Source organism: Pelophylax lessonae (genome assembly GCF_965119305.1).
Source record: "Pelophylax lessonae genome assembly, chromosome: 2".
Lineage (NCBI taxonomy): Eukaryota > Metazoa > Chordata > Amphibia > Anura > Ranidae > Pelophylax > Pelophylax lessonae.
This window is the reverse complement of record NC_138769.1, coordinates 185,422,448-185,446,468: the sequence shown is the minus strand read 5'-3', so window position 1 is coordinate 185,446,468 and position 24,021 is coordinate 185,422,448. Positions and strand designations below refer to the sequence as shown.

Below are 24,021 nucleotides of genomic sequence, written 5' to 3'. Positions count from 1 at the left end.
GCCACCTCAACCTTTTTTATGTTATTTTAAGTTATTTGCCTATCCACATTTGTTTGCAGAGCACTTACCATGCTCTTAAGATGATTTTGCAGCCATTTTCAGCACTCTAGCCCTTTCCATGTTTGTTTTAGAGCCATTTTAGTGCTCAAAAGTTCGGCTCACCATTCACTTCAATGGGGTTCGGGATCGGGGTAAAGTTCGTGGTTAAGTCCGGGTCACGAACCCAGACTTTTTTTTCAAGATCGGCCGGACCCGCCGAACCCGGACATCCAGGTGTTCGATCAACTCTAATCTTCACGCCCAGAGCAGGGCTATGGAGGCTGCTGTGGGCTTGAAGACTCAAGGAGGTGCAGGAGCTGCAGGGACTGGTTATTATTATTATGTCTTCTTTAAACTTTCTAGATTTCTGGGGGGCAGTGAGGTCTAAGTATTTCTTTTTCTGAAAAGAGGGCAGTAGGCCAAATAAGTTTGGGAACCTCTGGCCTAAACTGCAGAGCACAGTAAAAACAAAAGGAAAGACAGGTACACTGAAACCCAGAGGGCCCACAAGGCAGCCCAAGTAGATCCTTACAATATTTATAAAAAATATTTAACAAAAATGAAATTTAAATCCATAAATCTTACCTTCCACATTTTTCATTTCAACTTTTAAGAGCTTCATTCCAGCACAGGCACTGAGTAAGCGGTCTGTGCCATCCACATTGGTACACAAATGAGAAGCAATGGCCGCTGCTGACAAGGGCTCACCAACATCATGTAGTAAGTCGAAAATGCCCAACTCACATGCTGTAAACATAGTCTGAAAGGAAAATACACAGAGTATTAATGTATTTATACTGATTATTTGCAAAATGTTTTTTTTTTTTTCATTCCAGTTCTAAAAAGAAATGCAAATATATGGAAAACAAAAGCCATTACTGATATGTGTAAGAAACATTCTACATTAAGTATCAATTTAAAAAAACTTCTACTGAGGGGGGATAGGTGACTGCTCTAGCTAATGGCTGTGCAAAGCTCGAGCTCTGCAAAAACCCTGGGGAATACAGCCTTCTCATCCTGCTCCACGCCAACTTGCTCACCTCTCCAGAGACAGAAGACCCCGCTGCACCTCCTGAGGTGACGAGACTCCCCAACTCGCAGACCACGCAGACTTCACAAAGATGGCAGTGGAAAACATCCTGGGCCGGCCGAGGCTGCCTCTCTAGTATCCACTCAATGTAATCCAGCGACAGCAGCTGCTGCTTACATGGGACACTCGGCAGAAGACAGCATCTCGCTGGCCTCTTCGCCCACCACCAGAAGCCCTGTAAAATCAAGGCCAGGAAGAGAATCTGGGAATGGCTCCACCACAAGCCCCTGTATCGATATGGGCACCCTGGATGACACATAACTGGCAGCACCATCCCAAGGAGATTCATTTGCAGCCTACATCACAACAGGTCAGCCAGTCTCAGATGTTGTGCTTAAAGAAATGCTATGGTCTCTGCGATCTTCTATACAGAGATATGCACAAATGCTTTCAAAAGTTCTCTGACGGGATACAAGATTTAGGAGACAGAGTTAATCACTTAGAGGAGGGTATGAGTGACTGTATGATGTCCTTTAACAATATGGTTGGAGCCCATGACCGTCACAGTGTCAACATCAATTAGCTGATTTTGAAGACCAGTCTCAAAGGAATAACTTAAAAATCAGAGGCATACCTGTGTCTGTTCTGCCAGCTCAGCTACCTCACTTTGTCCAAGATCTACTTAAAATGGTAGTTCCATCTCTATTCTTTGAGGATCTCACTATCGATAGGATCCACAGGATCCCTTAGCCATCCTTTTTGCCGCAAGAGATTCCCAGGGATGTTTTGATGAGGATCCATTACTACTAGGCGAAAGAACGCATCTTAACAGCATTTCGTAGGAAAGAACAGATTCCAGATTATGCAGCGTCCTTCCAGGTGCTTCCTGATCTTTCTGCTGACACCCTCCAATGCAGAAAGAATTTGACAACCGCGACAAAGGTCCTGAGCAATCATGACATCTCCTGTCAAAGTAAATATCCGGCAACACTGAAGATCCTGCGTGAAGGAGAAGTCTTCCTGTTCAATACCTTGGAAGAATGCATTGACCTACTCAAGACATAGGACATCATCCCAGAGCAATCTGAGCCCTGCAGCTTGGCAAGAGGACCCCCTCACAACTATCAAGATCGGCGAAAAGTCTCCCACAAAATATGTTCACAAGCTTGATCGGCGAGTTTCTTTTACATTTTGTTTCTTTCTTATTTCCATATGAGAGTCCCTCGTTCATGCTCTCCCTTTGGTTCATCCTCTACTATGTTGTTTTTTCTATCATTGGTGCGAAAAAGGCTTGTCATTCATGCTCTTCTTTACCTTAAATGTGCTATGGTTCACCACGTTATGGATCCATACTCACCCTGTGCTACTCTGAATACTCACGCAAAGTGCTCATATCATATGTTACCTATGTTGATATGACCCCTAAATGTTTGTCTCTCAATACCTGTGGCTTCAATCATCCAGCCAAACAGTTTTCCTTAGGGAAAGAGGCAATAGCCACTAACGCTGATGTCCTAATTGCTCAAGAAACTCACTTCAGGGACTCCGCAGTTCCCAAATTTTTCCATGGAGACTTTCTGGACCTGTTCTTGGCTAATTAGTCTTTAAAAAAATGGGGAGTAATGGTGGACATTAAGAACTCAGTAGCCTTCAACTTGCACTCTTCCAGACCAACTTAAATTCTGGTATTTCTCTAGGGAAACTCCCCTATGGGTCAATATTGAACGTTTCTTCATCAAATTTGAGAAGCTAAGTGACCTACTGCATGCAGACAGGTAGAGAGAAATTCCCCTCTCTCCATTGCTAATCACTACTCAGGCATCCCTGCTAGCATGGAGAGATCTATGCCAAATCACTCCAAAATCCACTCACCCTGAACAAATACAACTAACTATTAGCATATTATGCCTCTACATAACTGAAATTCCTATTCCGAATTATGGCATACACTGGATAGATGAGCTTATACTTAACAATAAATCCTTAATTTCCACATCACTCCTACAGCGATAAAACCTTCCGGGGCCCCTATATTTTACTTTGGCTCGCATTAATCACTTCTTGCTGACCATGCCACCCCCTGTAATTTCCTTACATCTCAAAATAGCAGGTTTACTGAAACCAACAACAAAATTCAATAAAGGAACCTCTATTTTTTACAACCTGTTGCATGACAAACGATCCTTTAGCAAAAACAGTCCCATTAATAAATGGGAAGAGGATATGCAAGACTCATTCTCGGTCAACCAATGGCAACAAGCATTACGGTCCAGCTCTGAGGCCACCCACTGCGTTAACCACTGGGAACTTGCGCTAAAGATTAACATCGGGGATTATTGCCAGATTCTGTGTATAAGGCTACAGTAATACTTATACCAAAGCCAGATAAAGACCTGGGCGAGTGTGCTTCTTATAGACTGATCTCATTATTAAATATAGACTATAAAATCTTAGTGAAAATTCTTGCAAAATGGCTAAATATAGTTATTTAATCTATCATCCATAATGACCAAACAGGATTTATGCCAGGAAAATCAACATAAATAAATATAAGAAGAACGCAAATAGTGGCGCAGTTAAAAGACCATATCCCAGAAACAAGTGCACTGGCATCCTTAGATTAGGCAAGAACATTTGATTTATTAGAGTTAGAGTGGCTGTTTTATAAAATAGGTTGGTATATTATAAAAACAACCATGATCAAATATATTGGTAATCGGTTTGTTATCACCTCCTGTAAGACTGCACAGAGGGACTAGACAGGGGTCACCTTTATCTCCCCACCTGTTTGCTATAGCAAAAGAGACCCTAGCAGTAAGCTTTAGACAGTCTGGGAAATACAGAGGGATTACTTTAGGTGAAAAGAGCATGTTGGTTTATATGCTGATGACATCATATTATATATGAGGAATTCTCAGAGTACATTAGGGAAGCTATGAATATAATAGATGCCTTTAGGGAATTCTCTGGTCTAAAGGTAAATTGGCAGAAATCTGTATTGATGCTATTACGACAGGTAACACAGATGAGGGATGGGATAGACTCCCCACTTAGAATAGTTGATACTTTTAAGTATCTGGGAATTTACATTATCTTGCTACTGAAGGATTCAATGAAGGCTAAAGTATACCCCCTAATGAAACATATTAAGTATAGATTGGGTATATGGTCTAAAATGCCATTGTTGGTAGTGGAAAGATTAAATTTGATTAAAACAATAATATTACCCAAATATTTGTATGTATTTTCACATTCATCAGTAGTAATACCTAAATCAATATTTAGTAAATTGAACTCCTGCTTTACAAGATTTATATGAGCTAATGGAAGATGTAAGTTAAAACTAACAACATTACAGCGACCTAAAACAGAGGCAGGAGTAGCTTTGACAGATGTATATTTATATTATTTGGCGGGTCAATTAAAGGATCTGCAGAAGTGGGTAACTCGGGAACAGGGAGAGGGAGTAGAGGGGTATCTTTTGAAGATTCTTGAAGTAGATGAACTCCTAGGGGATTTGGAAGCACAGGCAGCGAATTTGCCCAGAGTAAAAATTTCTATATTAACTTTGGCACGATCAGTGTGGAGGGAAACAAAGAAAGTGGTGGGCTTCACTGACACCCTTTTGGAAGTCCCAATCTGGAATAACCCAGCTTTTGATCAGTTAAATATATTTACTGACTGTGAATTCTGGAAACAGAGCGGCATAGTCACATTGGCACAGTTATATAATTATAGCATGCTACATCCCTTTGACTATATGAGTGAACAGTATAATATCTTCCATAAAAATTTCTATAAATATTTACAGCTCTGTCATGTTCTGCAGGCGCAACTGGGTAGCCAGTATCCTAAAATATTGAAGTTCCCTCTTATTGGAGTGATGGGATTGCAGGGCCCTAAAGGATTGATATCTATACTTTACTCATACTTAGTGCAGGCCAAGGTATATAGAAATACAGTATCTCACAAAAGTGAGTACACCCCTTTACATTTGTGTAAATATTTTATTATACCTTTTCATGTGACAACACTAAAGAAATGACACTTTGCTACAATGTAAAGTAGTGAGTGTACCAGAGGCGTAGCGTGGGTTGTCAGCACTCGGGGCAAGGCAAGTAATTTGCGCCCCCTAACCCACGGGATTTTAGCACTCGAGTCTCTTCCACTATATTAGTTAAAGAAACCCTTACCCCCTAAGCACATGTATTGTTTGTTATGAAAATACTGATGTAATTAAAGTAAAATTCATCTAAATGCAAGTTTATTTTCAAACACTTTATTAAGTGAGAACGTGCCCCCTATAAATGCAGAGTGACCAGCGTGCCCCCTTTCAATGCAGAGTGACCAGCGTGCCCCCTTTCAATGCAGAGTGACCAGCGTGCCCCCTTTCAATGCAGAGTGACCAGTGTGCCCCCTTTCAATGTAGAGTTACCAGCATGCCCCCTTTCAATGCAGAGAGACCAGTGTGCCCCAATTCAATGCAGAATGACCAGCGTGCCCCCTTTCAATGCAGAATGACCAGCATGCCCCCTTTCAATGCAGCGAGACCAGCGTGCCCCCCTTCAATGCAGAGAGATCATCATGCCCCCTTTCAATGCAGAATGACCAGCGTGCCCCCTTCAATGCAGAGAGACCAGCGTGCCCCCTTTCAATGCAGAATGACCAGTGCGCCCCCTTTCAATGCAGAATGACCAGCGTTCCCCCTTCAATGCAGAGAGACCAGCGTGCCCCATTTCAATGCAAAGAGACCAGTGTGCCCCCTTCAATGCAGAGACACCAGCGTGCCTCCATTCAATGCAGAGAGACCAGCATGCCCCCTTTCAATGAGGAGACCAGCGTGCCCCCTTCAATGCAGAGAGACCAGCGTGCCCCCTTTCAATGCAGAATGACCAGCGTGCCCCCTTTCAATGCAGAATGACCAGCGTGCCCCCTTTTAATGCAGAATGACCAGTGTGCCCATTTCAATGCAGAATGACCAGTGTGCCCCCTATAATGCAGAATAACCAGCGTGCCCCCTTTCAATGCAGAATGACCAGCGTGCCCTAGGGGGCCGGGGGCATGGATGGGGGGGCAGCGCCCCTGTGCCCCCAACGCACCAGCTGCCACTGACCAATGGGCAGGTGAGACACAGTCTAGCCCCGCCCCACCATTTTCAGCCATAGGGCAGCTGCGCTGGACATATCCCAGCCTAAAGATGGAGGCAGCCGCAGACAGTGTGTTACAAGGTCTCAGGTATGAATGGGGAGCAGGTGTGGTAAATTTGGTGTTATCCCTCTCACTCTCTCATACTGGTCACTGTAAGTTCAACATGGCACCTCATGGCAACGAACTCTCTGAGGATCTAAAAAAAATAAATACATTTCTGCTCTACATAAAGATGGCCTAGGCTATAAGAAGATTGCCAAGACCCTGAAACTGAGCTGCAGCATGGTGGCCAAGACCATACAGCGGTTTAACAGGACAGGTTCCACTCAGAACAGGCCTCGCCATGGTCGACCAAAGATGTTGAGTGCACGTGCTCAGCATCATATCCAGAGGTTGTCTTTGGGAGATAGATGTATGAGTGCTGCCAGCACTGCTGCAGAGGTTAAAAGGATGGGGGATCAGCCTGTCAATGCTGTCATCCCAGAAGGAAGCCTCTTCTAAAGATGATGCAGAAGAAAGCCCACAAACAGTTTGCTGAAGAAAAGCAGACTAAAGGCATGGATTACTGGAACCATGTCCTGTGGTCTGATGAGACCAAGATAGACTTATTTGGTTCAAATGGTGTCAAGAGTGTGTGGCGGCAACCAGGTGAGGAATACAAAGACAAGTGTATCTTGCCTACAGTCAAGCATGGTGGTGGGAGTGTCATGGTCTAGGGCTGCATGAGTGCTGCCGGCACTTGGGAGTTACAGTTCATTGAGGGGACCATGAATGCCAACATGTACTGTGACTTACTGAAGCAGAGCATGATCGCCTCCCTTCGGAGACTGGGCCACAGGGCAGTATTCCAACATGATAACGACCCCAAACACACCTCCAAGACAACCACTTCTTTGCTAAAGAAGCTGAGGGTAAAGGTGATGGACTGGCCAAGCATGTCTCCAGACCCAAACCCTATTGAGCATCTGCGGGGCAACCTCATACAGAAGGTGGAGGAACGCAAGGTCTCTAACATCCACCAGCTCCGTGATGTGAAGCTCTGGTGAACTCCATGCCCAAGAGGGTTAAGGCAGTGCTGGAAAATAATGGTGGCCACACAAAATATATATTTTTTTTTTCACAAAATTTTGACACTTTAGGCCCAATTTGGACATGTTAACTTAGTGGTGTACTCAATTTTGTTGCCAGCAGTTTAGACATTAATGGCTGTGTGTTGAGTTATTTTGAGGGGACAGCAAATGTACACTGTTATACAAGCTGTACACTCACTACTTTACATTGTAGCAAAGTGTAATTTCGTCAGTGTTGTCACATGAAAAGAGATAATAAGATATTTATAAAAATGTGAGGGCTGTACTCACTTTTGTGAGATACTGTATGTATATATACAGTATGTGTGTGTGTGTGTATATATATATATATATATATATATATATATACAGTATATCTAGACATGCTATTCAGTGTATGCTCCAACTTGGAGACTCTCAAATACAGAGTTAGGGCCGCAATATACTGAGAAGCCTTGGTGAGACACTGCGGCTTCCATTCATATTTGAAAATGTATGCAACTAAAACCTTCGTTTTTTTTAACATGAACTGTAGAACAGGGTCAGTTTGTTGTTTTGCAGGCTAGCTGATAAGTGTGCTGGGAAATGTTTGCCTGTTTGTTAAATGATATGATATAGTAATATAAATGATAATAAAATGATATAGTAGCTCCGCATATACCAATGTAAGATAGAGAATATAATATATTGAAACAAGAGCATATGTGTAAATTACATTTAAGGGCTCATTTTAATCCCAGCAATAAGAGTAATTCAGAGAACTGATTTTTTAATATAAAGTAGCTTTTATTTTACCTTGCCTATTATGCTATAGGGTATCAACAAAAAACAGTCCCTGGAATTCATAAAGGATGCCGCAGACAGATTTTGCAAAAGTGTTTTGCATGCGTCGTAAAAGTAGCACAGGGGGTGCCAAATTCATGTACCTGTCTAGAACTTGTGCTTGAATTTAGTACACGCTGCAACACATTTAGAATGCATGTGAGACCCTTTTGCAAAATCTGTCTCTCTGTATGCCCAAAGAGAATTGGTCTTAAAGCCACTTTTGTGAAATACAAACTGTCTGTATTTTATTTTGAATTTGGCAAATTCCCTACACCATATTGTAAAAGTGACGAATTTTAAAACTACCTGAAATTGGTGCACTAGTCGCTGTCAGAACCAAAACTGTCACAGATGTTTTTTTGAATTAGGTGCAACACATTAACAAGAGCAATCCACGCCAGAAAAGTAGCACAGCAGCTTTATTGAATTCCCCCTAATATGCTGTGTCCAGTTTATACATGTCAAATTTAGTAATATTTTTGGAAGGCCGTTACCTCATATTAGCTTAGTACTTAGATCAGATAAAACAACTAAACATATAGTTATCTAAGGGGCAATAATGTTGACATGATTTCTGCTGTAAAGTGAATGTTTAATAGGCAATATGTAGCTGTTCAGTGGATGTACTGTATATATATATAAAAGTCACAAACAAACAATGAACAGTTAAGTACAAAAGTAGGAATACTAAATAAAAAGAAAATAGTATTTTAGACATATTGTCTTACCTTTGAGGCTAAAAAGCCATCCTTATAGTCAATCAATTGCTTTGGATAGTCAAGATCGGAGGAGCTCATGTTGGTGTGATATTCAGTGACTAGGTCTGTCATCATAAGCTGCTTTCTATCTGCATATATAATACTATAAAGAACTAAGCCGGGCTTAGACAGTTGATTTCGCACCTGACCTAATTTTGGGAGCAGCCAATTCCTGGAGTTGTTGAAGGCCATACAGTACATGAGTAGAATTCTGAACAATTTGTTGATTGAAAATCGAAAATTTAGTGTGATTTGTAATCCGATGGTCCACCAATGATTTCTAAACTCGACCAACCAAGCCTTAAATTTTTACCTCATGTTGTTACTAAAAAGAAGATTTGTGGCTGGGAATCTTCTTTTCTTTCCAGGTTACAGCTCATTCACATTTATTTTTTTTCAATCATATTTCTTGCACTATTTTCCCATCATTGAAAAGAAATGTGTTTGTTTTTCAAAAAATTTCTAACATGCTCCATCACTCAAATTCGATGAGCGCACGCAAATCGGCTGTTGCTGTGGCCCCACTATAGGTGGAAAATCGAAAAAATTTTCAAAGGTGCAATGTTCAAATGAAAAATCGTTTGGAATTCGATAAGTGTATGGCTGGCATAGAAGGTGGAGACAGTAGATATGGTTATCATGAGCTGCATTCACCTCCCGTAATTTAAAAGATTCAGTGTTTCTGATAAAGAGTTTGAGTACTTGGATATTCGGGCACAATTGGAGGAACACATGAATTGCAGTGTTTCATCCACAGCACATTTTCTAGCAATTTATCACAGACTTTGAACATTACCCATTTTGTTTTTTTATTTTAAATACATTAATTTATTTAACAATTCTACACTGTATTCATTGTTTGGGATAATAAACTATACGTTGTAGTTCTGTTACATATTTAGTGTTTATGTTTATTGATATTCAATCATTTTTTCATTTGTGTGTCACACCGCACTATATCCCACTATGGATGTATTTGAATACCGAGCTGCTAGAACATTCACCCCCAAAACGGTGATTCCAAACTTGACTCTTGTATCAAATATTTTAATAAGGCTGAAGTAAATTTTTTGAAATTTTTAATAGACAAAAAAGTTGGTGTCTCTGGATCCGGAGATCAAAAATCTCAAAGATAAACTGACACCACATAAAGAGTCTGCTGAATACAAGTTGTTGTCCATTAACTTACAAAAATATTTAGAAAAAGAGGAACGTGAACAAAAAATTAGGAAACAAAAAAAATAATACAGAGACATTTTTTAACTGGCAAAAACAAGTTGCAAGTGCATCCAGGGGAGGTGATGGAGATGCCAACATGGGGGCACCACATAACCCCCCTGATGGCATTGTCCACCAACCTTCTACCAATTTGCAACCTATAAGAACAGGGAGACCCAACCATAGGGATAATCCCCAACAAAAGGGAGGACGTCATAACGAACATACCCCTAATAATCGCAAGAATAATCCTTACTCCCAGAATAACCATCAGGGGGTCCACAATGGAATGGGGCCGGTAATAACTACACCAGTTCCCCTAGGTGTGGTTCTTGGGGGTATAGGGGGAATTTTAGGAGGCCATCTTCCCTCCCCCCCCTCCCCCATATAGGCCATTTTATAACAATGGTGGTCATACTCCACAACCATATAATGTGGGGCGATACCCGATTGACACCTATAACAGATTTTCACCCCTTAGGGAACAATCCAATCAGGAGGGTCCTTATCCTTACATGGGTGGGGAGTATGATGACCATAATGCTTCAGCATATAACTACAATCAGTGTAACCCAGGTCTCAGTAACGGTTGGGGTTTTCCTAGGGAGTCTCACAACAGAAAGAGTGGTCCAGAACCAAGAAAAGCACCCGAGGGGGGGGGGGGGGGGTGGAAGATCAAAAGGAAAAAGAAGAAGGACTTAGTAGGTCAGGGTATTTTCAACCTTAGTAAAGTTACTCTAACCAGAGAGGAAAAGTTCACTCTAGATAAAGGGTTAAAATATGTCCCACCTAAAAAATTAGGTAAATTCAATACTTTCATTGATGTTCACAAATGCATCTGGAAATTTAACCCTTTAACCCTTTACCAAATAAATATAAAAAAACCCAAAGATACTGGACTGGTCATTGTCTCAGTGCTCACACTTGGAGAACATACTTAAATGTGCTGTTGTTGCTAGCGGTAACCCAGGGGGACCCATATCCAGCAAAACGGCTGGGAATTGTGCTACAGTAACATGATGGGCCTATCATGCTACAGCCACTGTGAAATCCCCAGGAATAAGCCCTGACTGTGTATCCCCCCTCATCCAGTCTGTATTAACCTGTCATTCAGCCCATGTCACTGCTGTCATTCAGCCTGTGTCCGTGTCCCCATCAGAGTCCTCCTTTACATCCAGTTTGTCCCTGTCAAAGTCCCTCCTTTACATCCGTGTCCCCATCAGTGTGCTCCTTTATATCCAGTGTGTCCCTATCAGAGTCCTATTTTACATCCAGTGTGTCCCCATCAGAGTGCCCCTTTACATCCAGTGTCCCCATCAGAGTCCTCCTTTACATCCAGTGTGTCCCTTTCAAAGTCCCTCCTTTACATCCAGTGTCCCAGTCAGAGTGCCCCTTTATGTGTCCCGGTCAGAGTTCCCCTTTATTATTCAAGTCAGAGACCCCCTTTATGTTTTCCGGTCAGAATTCCCCTGTATGAGCCACGGTTAAAGTTCCCCTTTAATATTGTGGTCAGAGTTCCCCTTTATTATTCCAGTCAGAGTGCCCCTTTAATATTGTGGTCAGATTGTCCCTTTAATATTGTGGTCAGAGGTCCCCTTTAATATTGTGGTCAGAGTCCCCTTTAATAATGCGGTCAGAGTCCCCTTTAATAATGCGGTCAGAGTCCCCTTTAATAATGTGGTCAGAGTCCCCTTTAATATTGTGGTCAGAGTCCCCTTTAATATTGCGGTCAGAGTCCTCTTTAATATTCCAGTCAGAATCCCCTTTAATATTGCGGTCAGAGTCCCCTTTAATATTGCGGTCAGAGTCCCCTTTAATAATGCGGTCAGAGTCCCCTTTAATATTGTGGTCAGAGTCCCCTTTAATAAAGCGGTCAGAGTCCCCTTTAATAATGTGGTCAGAGTTCCCTTTAATAATGTGGTCAGAGTCCCCTTTAATATTGCGGTCAGAATCCCCTTTAATATTGCGGTCAGAGTCCCCTTTAATAATGCGGTCAGAGTCCCCTTTAATAATGCGGTCAGAATCCCCTTTAACCACTTAAGCCCCGGAGGATTTGGCTGCTAAAGGACCAGGGGTTTTTTTGCGATTTTTTACTGCGTGACTTTAACGGACAATTGCGCGGTCGTGCGACGCTGTACCTAAACGAATTTGACGTCCTTTTTTTCCCACAAACAGAGCTTTCTTTTGGTGGTATTTGATCACCTGTGCGATTTTTTGATCACGCGCTATAAACAAAAAAAGAGCGTAAATTTTGCAAAAATAACAATATTTTTCACATTTTTTTATATGAAATTCCCCAAAAAAAAAAGTAAAAATCAAAATTTTTTAACATTTTTCGGCCAATTTGTTTTATGCTACATATGTTTGGTAAAAAAAATCGCAAAAAGCGTATTTTGATTGGTTTGCGCAAAAGTTATTGCGTTTACTAACAAAGGGAAAGATTTTTGTCATTTTTGGTGTTTTTTTTTTTAACGCGTAATGGCGGCGATCTGCGATTTTTTTTTCGGTACTGCGACATTGCGGCGGACAGATCGGACCCTTGACTGACATTTTTGACACTTTTGGGGGTACCAGTGACATTACTGCAGTAATCAGTGCTATACATATGCACTGTTACTGCAAAAATGACACTGGCAGGGAAGGGGTTAACTTTATTGGACAGGGAGGGGTTAAGTGTGTCCTAGGGGCGTGATTCTAACTGTGTAGGGACATTCCTATTGGTGTAAAAGCAAAGATCAACCGTTCTACATAGTAGAACGGACAGATCTTCACTTTTACACAGGGAGAACTGACAGGCAGCTTGTTTACACAAGCTGCTCTGTCTTTCTCCCTTCACAGGAGCGATCGCAGTGTGACTGGCGGACATCGAGTCCGCCGGTCACACGCACTGACTTGTCTGTGAACGAGCCGCGGCGGGCGCGATAGGCTCGCAAGTCAGTGACAGGCGAGTGACGTACCGATACGTCACTCTGCCTGGCCGGGGCTGACCGCCGCAGTATATAGTCGTGCGGCGGTCGGCAACCGGTTAATATTGTGGTCAGAGTCCCTTTTAATATTGTGGTCAGAGTCCCCTTTAATAATGTGGTCAGAGGTCCCCTTTAATATTGTGGTCAGAGTCCCTTTTAATATTGCGGTCAGAGTCCCCTTTAATAATGCGGTCAGAGTCCCCTTTAATAATGCGGTCAGAGTCCCCTTTAATATTGTGGTCAGAGTCCCTTTTAATATTGTGGTCAGAGTCCCCTTTAATAATGTGGTCGGAGGTCCCCTTTAATATTGTGGTCAGAGTCCCCTTTAATATTGTGGTCAGAGTTCCCTTTAATAATGCGGTCAGAGTCGCCTTTAATAATGTGGTCAGTGTCCCCTTTAATAATGTGGTCAGAATCCCCTTTAATAATGCGGTCAGAGTACCCTTTAATATTGTGGTCAGAGTCCCCTTTAATAATGAGGTCAGAGTCCCCTTTAATAATGCGGTCAGATTGCCCCTTTATTATTCCCGTCAGAGGTCCCCTTTAATGTGCCCCGATAAGAGCTGTGTTTGTGTTCTCTAATCAGACAATATTCCGCCATTTCTCTAATAAGAATACACTGTAATCCGATCAGTCCCCATAGATATAGTGCAGAGAGCGAGGCAGAATCTGACAATAGATTCTCTCCCCTCCGCTCTCTGTTCACCGTCGGATAATGCATCCGAAAAACTGCGCATGTCAGTGTCGTCACGCCAGCACAGCTGATCGGACCAGTCAGCTGGAGTGACGTCACTTACTGAGCATGCGCAGTAAGTTGGATGCATTTTTCGATGGGAGGCATTATCCGATAGGACACCGGCAGCACTCATGCAGCCCCAGACCATGACACTCCCATCACAATGCTTGACTATAGGCTAGACACACTTGTCTTTGTACTTCTCACCTGGTTGCCGCCACACACGCTTGACACCATCTGAACCAGATAGGTTTATCTTGATATCATCAGACCACAGGACATGGTTCCAGTAATCCATGTCCTTAGTCTGTTTGTCTTTGGCAAACTGTTTGTGGTCTTTTTTGTGCATCATCTTTAGAAGAGGGTTCCTTCTTGGGCGACAGCCATACAGACCAATTTGATGCAGTGTGCAGCGTATGGTTTGAGCACTGACAGACTGACCACTCACCCATTCAACATCTGCAGCAATGCTGGCAGCATTCATGCATTTATTTCCCAAAGGCAAGCTCTGGATATGATGCTGAGCATGTGCAGGCAACTACTTTGGTCGACTATGGCGAGGCCTGTTCTGAGTGGAACCTGTCCTGTTCAACCGTTATATGGTCTTGGCCACCGTGCTGCAGCTCCGTTTCAGGGTCAAGGCAATCTTCTTATAGCCTAGGTCATCTTTATGTAGAGCAACAATTCTTTTTTTTCAGAGGTTGAACTTCCAGTAACCAGTATGAGAGAGTGAGAGCGATAACACCAAATCTAATACACCTGCCCCCCATTCACACCTGAGACCTTGTACCACTAATGACACCGGGGAGGGAAAATGGTTAATTGGGCCCAATGTGGACATTTTCACTTAGGGGTGTACTCACTTTTGTTGTCAGTGGTTTAGACATCAATGGCTGTGTGTTGTTATTTTGAGGGGACAGCAAATCTACACTTTTATAAAAGCTGTACACTCACTACTTTGCATTATAGCAAAGTGTAATTTCTCCATTTTTGTCACATTAAAAGATATAAAAAAATATTTACAAAAATGTGAGGGGTGTACTCACTTTTGTGAGATACGTTATGTCCCTCATAAAATCCAAAGTAAATCCAGGCTGTCTTACCATAACCAGAGATCAAAGGATTGAATAACCAAGGTACTGCTATCCCTTTAGAGACAACGCCCCATCTGCTGCAGCAGAGGGTGCGTGTATACTGAAGATATATATGCTATATTACAAGCTTTACACTCCCTGAATAACAATCAGTTAATTTCTATCAAACCCTCTGACAAGGGGGTTATATAATTATTCAAGACAAAAATCAATATATACAAATGTGCGAACAAATCTTAAGCAATAAGGAGTGGTACCGCAAAATTTCCAAAACTTTCATAGAGAAATATACCTTTTGATCGATCAGGCACACTACCACAATGTAATTCCCAAACAGACATGGGAATCCATCAGAACTATGTATCCTAGGGAGGTGACTTTTTACGCTCTCCCAAAGATACATAAGAATTCTTCAAAACCACCAGGACGACCCATTGTGTCAGGACGGGACAGTCTCACTGACAACCTCAGTTGCTTCATTGATGGACAATTAAAATCATTTGTTTTGAGTCTGCCCTCATATGTCAAGGACACTTTGCATTTTCTCCGTATTTTGGAGGGCCTCCATGGGGAGGCCGAGAACCTGGCGATCTAGGTTTCTGTTCTTGCACTTTTCTTTCAGCATCCCCTGGCCATGCACTCATTGATTTGTCACTGTACTAATGACACTGGATGGGAAGGGGTTAGCATCTAAGGCAATCAAAGGGTTAAATGTGTGCCTAAAGAGTGTTTTCTCACTGTGGGAGAGGTGCTTTTACCAAGGGAAGGCATAGAACCATGTCCCTGCTTTGCAGGAACACAGGGTCAATGTCTTCCATACTGACAGAATGGTGATCTGCCTTGTTTACATAGGAAAAAGACCGCTGTTCTGTGTACAGATAGAATGATCGGTGGGTACACATTGTGTCCGCCGGACTCGCTGATCGGCTCCGATACCCAGAAATGCAGGGTCACGTATGTACACGATCCTGTACAGCAGTAAATCTGCTATGGGGAGGTTGGCAACTGGTTAAGAATATCAGCATTCTGATATCACACAGGCAGCAGGCACTCTATCATGGCTCTGGCTCGCTTTGTCACAGTGGGGGAGATTTACTAAAACTGGTGCACGTGACAAATAAGTTAACAAAATCAGCACCCAGCAGCCATGTGATGTGACACACTGTGATAGTGCACTGCCAGCCAGAGCCATGGTAGAGTGCCTGCTGCCTGTGAGTTATGATACCATCCATTATGCCAGAGAGACAGACACAGTGCAATGTAGTCTATTCACAGACACCCCCAAAGCACACATGCATTGAAGCCTTGAAGGCACTGGCAGCCCCACAATTAGGATTGCCCGTTTTTCTTCAAGCCAAACAAACACTTTAGCGGCGCACAGTAATTTTTTTTTTCTGTATACAAACATAGAAACATAGAATGTGTCGGCAGATAATAAGCATTTGGCCCATCTAGTCTGCCCAATATAGCTGAATCCTATGAATAGTCCCTGGCCCTATCTTATATGAAGGATAGCCTTATGCCTATCCCATGCATGCTTAAACTCCTTCACTGTATTTGCAGCTACCACTTCTGCAGGAAGGTTATTCCATGCATCCACTACTCTCTCAGTAAAGTAATACTTCCTCATATTACTTTTAAACCTTTGCCCCTCTAATTTAAAACGGTGTCCTCTTGTGGTAGTTTTTCTTCTTTTAAATATGCTCTCCTCCTTTACCGAGTTGATTCCCTTTATGTATTTAAAAGTTTCTATCATATCCCCTCTGTCTCTTCTTTCTTCCAAGCTATACATGTTAAGGTCCTTTAACCTTTCCTGGTAAGTTTTTTCCTGCAATCCATGTACTAGTTTAGTAGCTCTTCTCTGAACTCTCTCTAGAGTATCTATATCCTTCTGGAGATATGGCCTCCAGTACTGCGCACAATACTCCAAGTGAGGTCTCACCAGTGTTCTGTGTTCCGGTGTTCTATCAGAATACCGCTACCTATCAGATTCTGCAACCGGAAGTGGCGTTCGGACGAGAACAACATACTACACATGCGCCATGCATTCCAACATGGCCGCTATGCATTTCAATAGGTTTCCTAACGTGACGGAACACGAAGCAGCAAAAGGACATCTTCTTACACCCACGCAAGTCCTGAATTTTACATTTATTTTAGCAGTAAACTGAACTTATAGACTGAAAAAGACTATTTCACCGCGTCCTAGTGAAATAGTCAATTTCACTATATAATCAGTTTTTTCGCTGAGCAGTGAGGGGTGAACCAAGATGGCCGTCGCCACCTTCTGCCTGCAGGTTTCTCGCTATATTTACAATATTACAATAATAATAGAAATGTAATACTGTTATTCAGTCTATAAGATGAGCTTACTGCTAAAATAAATGTAAAATTCAAGACTTGCGTGGGTGTAAGAAGATGTCCGCCTCTGCTTTGTGTTCTGTCACATTGGGAGACCTATTGGAACACATAGTGGCCACGTTGTAATGCATGGCGCATGCGCAGTAAGTTGTTCTCGTCCGACCGTCACTTATGGTTGCAGAATCTGATAGGTAGCGGTATTCTGATAGAACACCGGGAAAGGCAAGGAGATAGGTAGGCAGGCGGCTGGCCAGGACTTGAGCCAAGGCAGAAGAACAAGAACATATGAGTGGGAGCAGAATGGGCATGCACCTGAAACTGAAGAAATATTCCCTCCGCTCCAACCAGCACTTGATCATCAGAAAGCTAGTAGGAGCAGCTGAGTGTAATTCAGAATTTTTTTTTTTTAAAGCGGTAGTATAGTCATTTTGTTGACTTTTATCTACAGGTAAGCCTATAATAAGGCTTTCCTGTAGATACAATTAATATCTCCTAAACCTGCATGGTTTAGGACAGGGGTGTCAAACTCCATTTCATTGCGGTTCGCATCAGCATTATGGTTGCCATCAAAGGGGCGGTTATATCTGTAGGATTAGATGTCCAGAGCACCCAGGGTGTCCTGGGGGGGCAAAGAGGAGCCTTTCTACAGCTGCACAGAGGAGTGCAGGATCTGGTAAAGGAGTTCTGTCCTCTCTGCTGTCGACCACAGAGACAAGGTAGGGACAGAGACAAGGGGGGTGCCACAGCTGCAGGAGAGGTGCGAGGGCCACATGAAATGGCCTGGGGGGGCCGCATTCGGCCCACGGGCCTTGTGTTTGACACCTGTGGTTTAGGAGATATTTGCACTGCATGCAGCCGCTGACGCTAGCGGCGCATGCGCTCAGAAGGTCCGGCGGACCTTCAGAGTTCCTTCCTGGGAAGTTGCCGGAAAGTTAATCCCCCCGCGCGCATGCGCGGGAGTGACGTCATCGTGGCTCTGGCCACTCACAGCGCCGGAGCCGCCGAACCCAGAAGAGACGCCGAGGGATCATGACCACTTCCACAGCGATGTTCGGGGGTCCGTGTCGGGGCTTCGTTTTAAGGTAAGTATTTCATAATCAGCTAGTATGCGATGCATATTAGCTCATTATGCCTTTGTCTTGCAGGGTTTTTTTTTGACCGTTTACAACCGCTTTAATTCTGCACTCACTAGCTTTAAAATTTCCTGCGCCCTGTTCAAATCCCGTCAAAACGGGGGACAGTCTTGGTCCAGGGACAGTGTCCTCAGTCCGGGGACTGTCCCTGGATTCCGGGGACAACTGGTCACCCTACTATAACAGGAGTGCCCACTGGACAGATACACACTTTACTTCATCAATATGCACTTCTTCCTATAGTAATACTGCACCAAAATGGAACTATTTGCTGAGCACCACTAAAGAAAGATGCACTCGTTACATATCTATCCCAGTCACACTTTGCTAGTTCACATAATTAGGAAAAAAAATCTATGAGACTTTCCTTTCAATGTAATACTGAAGGCACAGTATCAGAAACGTAATAAACGTCTACGTATAAAACGTATATTACATTAGTTCAAGTTCAAGCAGTGTAGCCCACAATCAAAATGGAGAATCGGCGTTCAGCGTGAGTGATGAAAGCACGCCTAGTAGTCCAGTCGTGCGCCCGCTTCATCCCCCTGGAAACTGTGGCGTACTACGGCTACGCCGGAAATGTTGATGGGGAGCTTTGTTCCCGCCCCTTTCACCCCCACAATGCTCAGCGGCTCGTTGTTCTTCCTTGCTGGATGTATGAGCGGTGTCTGCATAGCTGGCTGACCGAGGAGGTATGTAGTATATGGATGCTGAGCAGTTTATCCTATAAAGACTGCTTTGTAAAGTTATCATATGAGATGCATGCAGGGTATGTGCCTGTGCATTATGAGCTCTGGAGACCATGTGTGGCTGTGTGCAGGGATTACAAACATCTGCAGGTGCCACTATCCCTTATTTCCAGGGACAGTGTGTGCTTTGTAAATGGTGTCTCTGGAATCCTCTCCCTTCATAAATGTTCCTGGATTTAAATATAGGTGAGTGTTCATCTCACACCAGTACTGTTCATCTGCTCAGGCTGAACATAAGGGCCCATAGAGAACAGTTATGCTGTGGTCATGCCATACAGGTATGGTACAAAAATGTCACGTCTTAATTTTTACTTGCCTCTTGGCATGTCACCGCAGCGTGTCCCAACCTGCTTTGGTGCATAGAACTGAATGAGGTGTCATTTTGTGATGTCAATAAAGTTTAAAAAAAAAAATCAAAGCCCAGTGCCTTGTTACCGCACAGTGTACCACCCAAACCCAATGTATAGCAGTGTTTTCATTTGCAGACTGGTGCGAATGAGCCCCAAGCCCGCATATACATTATATTGTCATAAGTATTGGGACACCTGCCTTTACACGCACATCAACTTTAATGGCATCCTAGTCTTAGCCCGTAGAGTTCAATATTGAGTTGGCCCACCCTTTGCAGCTTTTATTCTTCTGGGAAGGCTGTCCACAAGGTTTAGGAGTGTGTCTTTGGGAATGTTTGGCCATTCTTCCAGAAGTGTATTTGTGAGGTCAGGCACTGATGCTAGACAAGAAGGCCTGGCTAGCAGTCTGCTCTCCAATTCATCCAGAATATGTTCTATCGGGTTGAGGTCAGGACAGTCAAGTTTCTCCACCCCAACCTCACTCATCCATTTCTTTATGGACCTTACTTTGTGCACTGGACCAAATCATTTGGTGAAGGGGGGATTATGGTGTGGAGTTTTTCAGGAGTTTGGCCTCTTAGTCCCAGTGAAGGGAACTCTTAAGGTGTCAGCATACCAAGACATTTTGGATAATTTCATGCTCCCAACTTTGTGGGAACAGTTTGGGGTTTGCCCTTCCTGTTCCAACATGATTGCGTACCAGTGTACAAATCAAGGCCCATGAAGACATGGATGAGTGAGTTTGGGGTGGAGGAACTTGACTGGCCTGTGCAGAGTCCTGACCTCAACCCAATAGAACATCTTTGGGGTGATTTAGAGTGGAGACTGCAAACCAGGTCTTCTCGTCCAACATCAGTGCCTGACCTCACAAATGCGCTTCTGGAAGAATGATCAAACATTCCCATAGACACACTCAAACCTTGTGGACAGGCTTCCCATAAGAGTTACAGCTGTTATAGCCGCAAAGGGTGGGCCAACTCAATATTGAATCCTACAGACTAAGACAGGAATGCCATTAAAGTTCATGTGTGTGCAAAGACAGGTGTTACAATACTTTTGACAATATAGCATACATCTAATCATGACAACACTCAGCAGTAGGAATTTCATACAGACTATCTCTATGGTCAGTTGCTTGAAGCTCTACAAAGTACATTGTTGAGCTGTCTTGACATTACAGCTTATTCTTCTTTTTATTTATTTTTAACCACCATCATAGCCAGGTTACTAGTAAGTAGATCATGGTCTGACCTTGCTGACCCCCATCCCAGAGCATCAGGCAGAGTGCACTGTAGAGGGACTACTTGAAAGTTGGAGCTGTGTAGTAGGGAGCACCAGCCACATAAGCTGAAGTCTCTTCTGTAGTGCTGGCTCCTGTCCCGTGCGGAGTGACACCAACTACACTCCACCTCTTATCACAGCTAGAAGTCTCTAGAGTGGTGTCAGCAGCAGATAAGAAGAGATCTTCAGGTCAGTGTGAAGCAATACACTGGATATAATAGTATAGGGCTGCTTTAACACTGATGTCCTCCGGTTTACCCACACCGCGGGTTCAGTGCAATGTACCTACAGCTTTCCTTCGAGTTTGCTGTGCTTAGCCATAGACTTCTATTATATCCTGTGCGTTTGGTGCACTTTCTGAATGCAGGAGTTTTGGTGCACTTTTCAGAAAGTACACCACACCTAAAGGATATAATAGGAGTCTATGGCAAAGCGTAGCTACCCAGGAAAGTCACAAATGCACTTCGCTGCACCCGCCCACGGTGCAAACAAACCCATCAGTGTGAAAGCAGACTTATAGGGGGCTCAGAACAGTAAAGTTTTATTTGCATTTTGGAGGTTGGCAAAATCCCATATTTAGGATGGAGTTTTACCACCCCAACCGCACACTGTTTAGCTGCAGTGGCCAGGGGTGTACATATCGCAGCCGCAGCAGGAGTTATACATCCTGTCATGGTTGGTGGGTGTAACACCTGCCAAGCATGAGGCATTGGAGTGAATGAGGCTGCTCTGCAAATGCCCTGCAACCTTGTGCAGTAAAGCAAGCAAGCAAGGGGTTTAAGTAGGCAGCGTTGTGTTGCTTTCTCACCACCTGCCCTAATCCTTTGGACCCTGCAGAAGAATGGAGTTGTGGTGTGCTTGCATTTACTTGAAATGGCTGTGATTAGCAGGCGGTAGCACCCACCAAAAGCAACAGGGGACCTCATTCCTGCTGCGGCATGTGTACACTCTTGGCTGCTGCCTCAGCAGCTGAAGGGGGTAGGGATTGGTAATGGTAAACTCAACCACAGGGTTTTACCACTCCCAAATTTTAGCCTAAGGGTGCCGCTTTGGAATTCAATCAAGGGCTCATTCACAAGTGCAACAGGCACTGCTGTTCCTCTGAAAAGCGATCCAAGTGTGTGACAGGTAGTGAGGAAGTGATATCCTCGCCACCTGATTTAACCCATGATTACCGTGCAATACACGCGATTGCGGCGCGGTAGTATGACAATTAGAGGTGAGGAGCCTACACGGTGCCTGGTGAGCTTTGACTTCTCCCATGCTGTTCAGTTAGATCTCAACCTCATTAAGGTTGCCTATCCCTGTAATGTAAAGCAACAGTTTAGATAGCAATGCAAGACAAAATGTGTGTTTTTTTTTTTTTTTTTGTGTGATCACATGACCTTTTTTTCTCAGCTACATAGTGATGTAGAGAGATGAGGGTGGAGACTGCAGGGAGATCTGCTCTCATACCTAGCATGGTCAGTTTGAAATAGAAGGTGGACTGGTGCGATCACCAGGTATTTTATTAAACACAAATGAAGCAAAACAAAGAGAAGAGGAAATGTTGGGGTAACATACACTTAAAAAAAAATTTGAGTTTAATTAAAGTAGAACTATAGTCAACTTTTCTTTTTCTTTTTTTTTTTTTTGTTCATCTTGGATAAAGCAAGGGAGGGTTTTAACCCCTGTCAAATGTATTTTTGCCATCTGTGTCCTATTGCGGAGATTTCCCTTCACTTTCTTTCTCAAAGCCAAACAGGAAGCAAATTAAGGGAATCTCTTGGGGACCCCCAGGTAACCTGAACAAGTGTCCCCATTGGAAAATTTCCCCTCTGTTACTTTTCTGGGGACAACCCAAAATTTGGGATTTTCTTTCAATGATCATAGTAAATAGGACATACAGAGAGGTTGAATCTCTGTAACGGGAGCATACACCGCAATAAAAGCTGTCATATGTGTCACTGTGTTGTTCTGGGGTGTGCTTCATTGGCGATCCCAGAACCCTGACCAAGTTGTCGCCTATTGAGGATCAGGAGCTGAAAGGATGTACTCCTGATTGTCACTGCAGCCAATCACAGTGAAACAATAAGGGAAAACCTTCCGATTGGCATAAAAGCCTACTTGGGGGGGATGGCTTTTCCTGCCAGCAGCAAGGGGTCAAAGCCCAACTATAAGTGCCAGTTCACACTATTGCGATGCGGGAAATCTGCAAATCTACTGCATGTTCCCACATCGCATTCTCAGCACAGGCAGTTCACACTGACATATGCAAATCGCTGGGGGTGTCAATTCAAAGTTAACGACACCCCCAGATCAGATCGTATATCGCAGTGCGATCTGACAGTTCGCACATAAATCGGATTGCACTGGTGTGAACCACCATGCGATCGGATTCTGCTGCGGACCAAAAAAGTGTCCTGTGCGAGTTCACTGCGTTTGCGGTGCGAATTCAGCCATACAAACTGTATGGCTGAATTTGCACAGCACAGACATCGCATGTAATTTTAGGAGCAGTGCGCTCCGAATCATATGCGATGTCTGTCATCGCAATAGTGTGAACCGGCACTAAATGTCTTTCTCCAGTCATGTAATGTGACGGGTCCTTTTTTTTTTTTTTTACCTCTGGGGGTGGACAGTTCCTGAATGCTACATAGAGCAGAGTGGTGTAAAGCTGTGGTGCCACTTCCTGTAGTATTCTCCCATGAGTCCAGGGAAGGGTCTCGACACACCGTGGATTTACAGGAAATTAGTTGAGTAATGCTGGGTGTCATACATCCCAGAAGAGGAGTGGCACTTGGCTGGTGAATCAGTGGGACAGCGCCCGATGTGATGGGAGTATTGCAGCTAGACCTGCTTTTTTATTTTTTGAACCATTTCTATTTCTCTTACGTCCTCCGACAGTCGCCGCCTCTTCATATTCGTCACAATGGGGTATTAGACTTTGCTCCGAAGGAGTAGCTAGGCAACAGAATATGTTAACATTAAAGCTTTTAACATATCCCATCCACAGGGGGTGGTCCCCTCAGTCAATACCCTCCTACTTCCTGCAACCATATCTCAGTTTCAATGTCTAGCTTGTCAGGAGTAGCTGGATCTCTCTATGCTGGGGCATTTTGCCTCAGCCTTTCTCTTCTTTTTTGATTTTTTGTTTGAGTTTTTTTCTCTCTCTTTACTTAGCTGTTCTTTTTGTCAGCATCAGTTAGTTCTTCTGATGAAGAGGATTCGTGCGGGCTGGGTCTCGGGCTGATCCCCCTGGTCGCAGGTCGTGGGTCAGTGGC

The 24,021-nt window shown here is 43.5% G+C and overlaps 2 protein-coding genes across 2 annotated transcripts in view; one reads left to right on the top strand and one right to left on the bottom strand.

Annotated features, from left to right (window-relative positions):
* The window catches only part of LOC309546493 (acetylserotonin O-methyltransferase-like), an 84,218-nt gene extending 75,206 nt beyond the window's left edge, over positions 1 to 9,012 (bottom strand). The window contains exons 1-2 of the mRNA XM_082246232.1: positions 8,841 to 9,012; positions 625 to 799 (exon numbers count right to left, since the gene is read on the bottom strand). Of these exons, the coding sequence (XP_082102358.1) occupies positions 625 to 799; positions 8,841 to 8,945 (280 nt within the window). The 5' untranslated portion in view covers positions 8,946 to 9,012. The remainder of the gene's footprint in view (positions 1 to 624; positions 800 to 8,840) is intronic.
* A 9,979-nt stretch (positions 9,013 to 18,991) lies between these two features.
* The window catches only part of AKAP17A (A-kinase anchoring protein 17A), a 55,155-nt gene continuing 50,125 nt past the window's right edge, over positions 18,992 to 24,021 (top strand). Inside the window, exon 1 of the mRNA XM_082244281.1 lies at positions 18,992 to 19,070. The gene's annotated coding sequence lies outside the window, so the exon portion shown is untranslated. The remainder of the gene's footprint in view (positions 19,071 to 24,021) is intronic.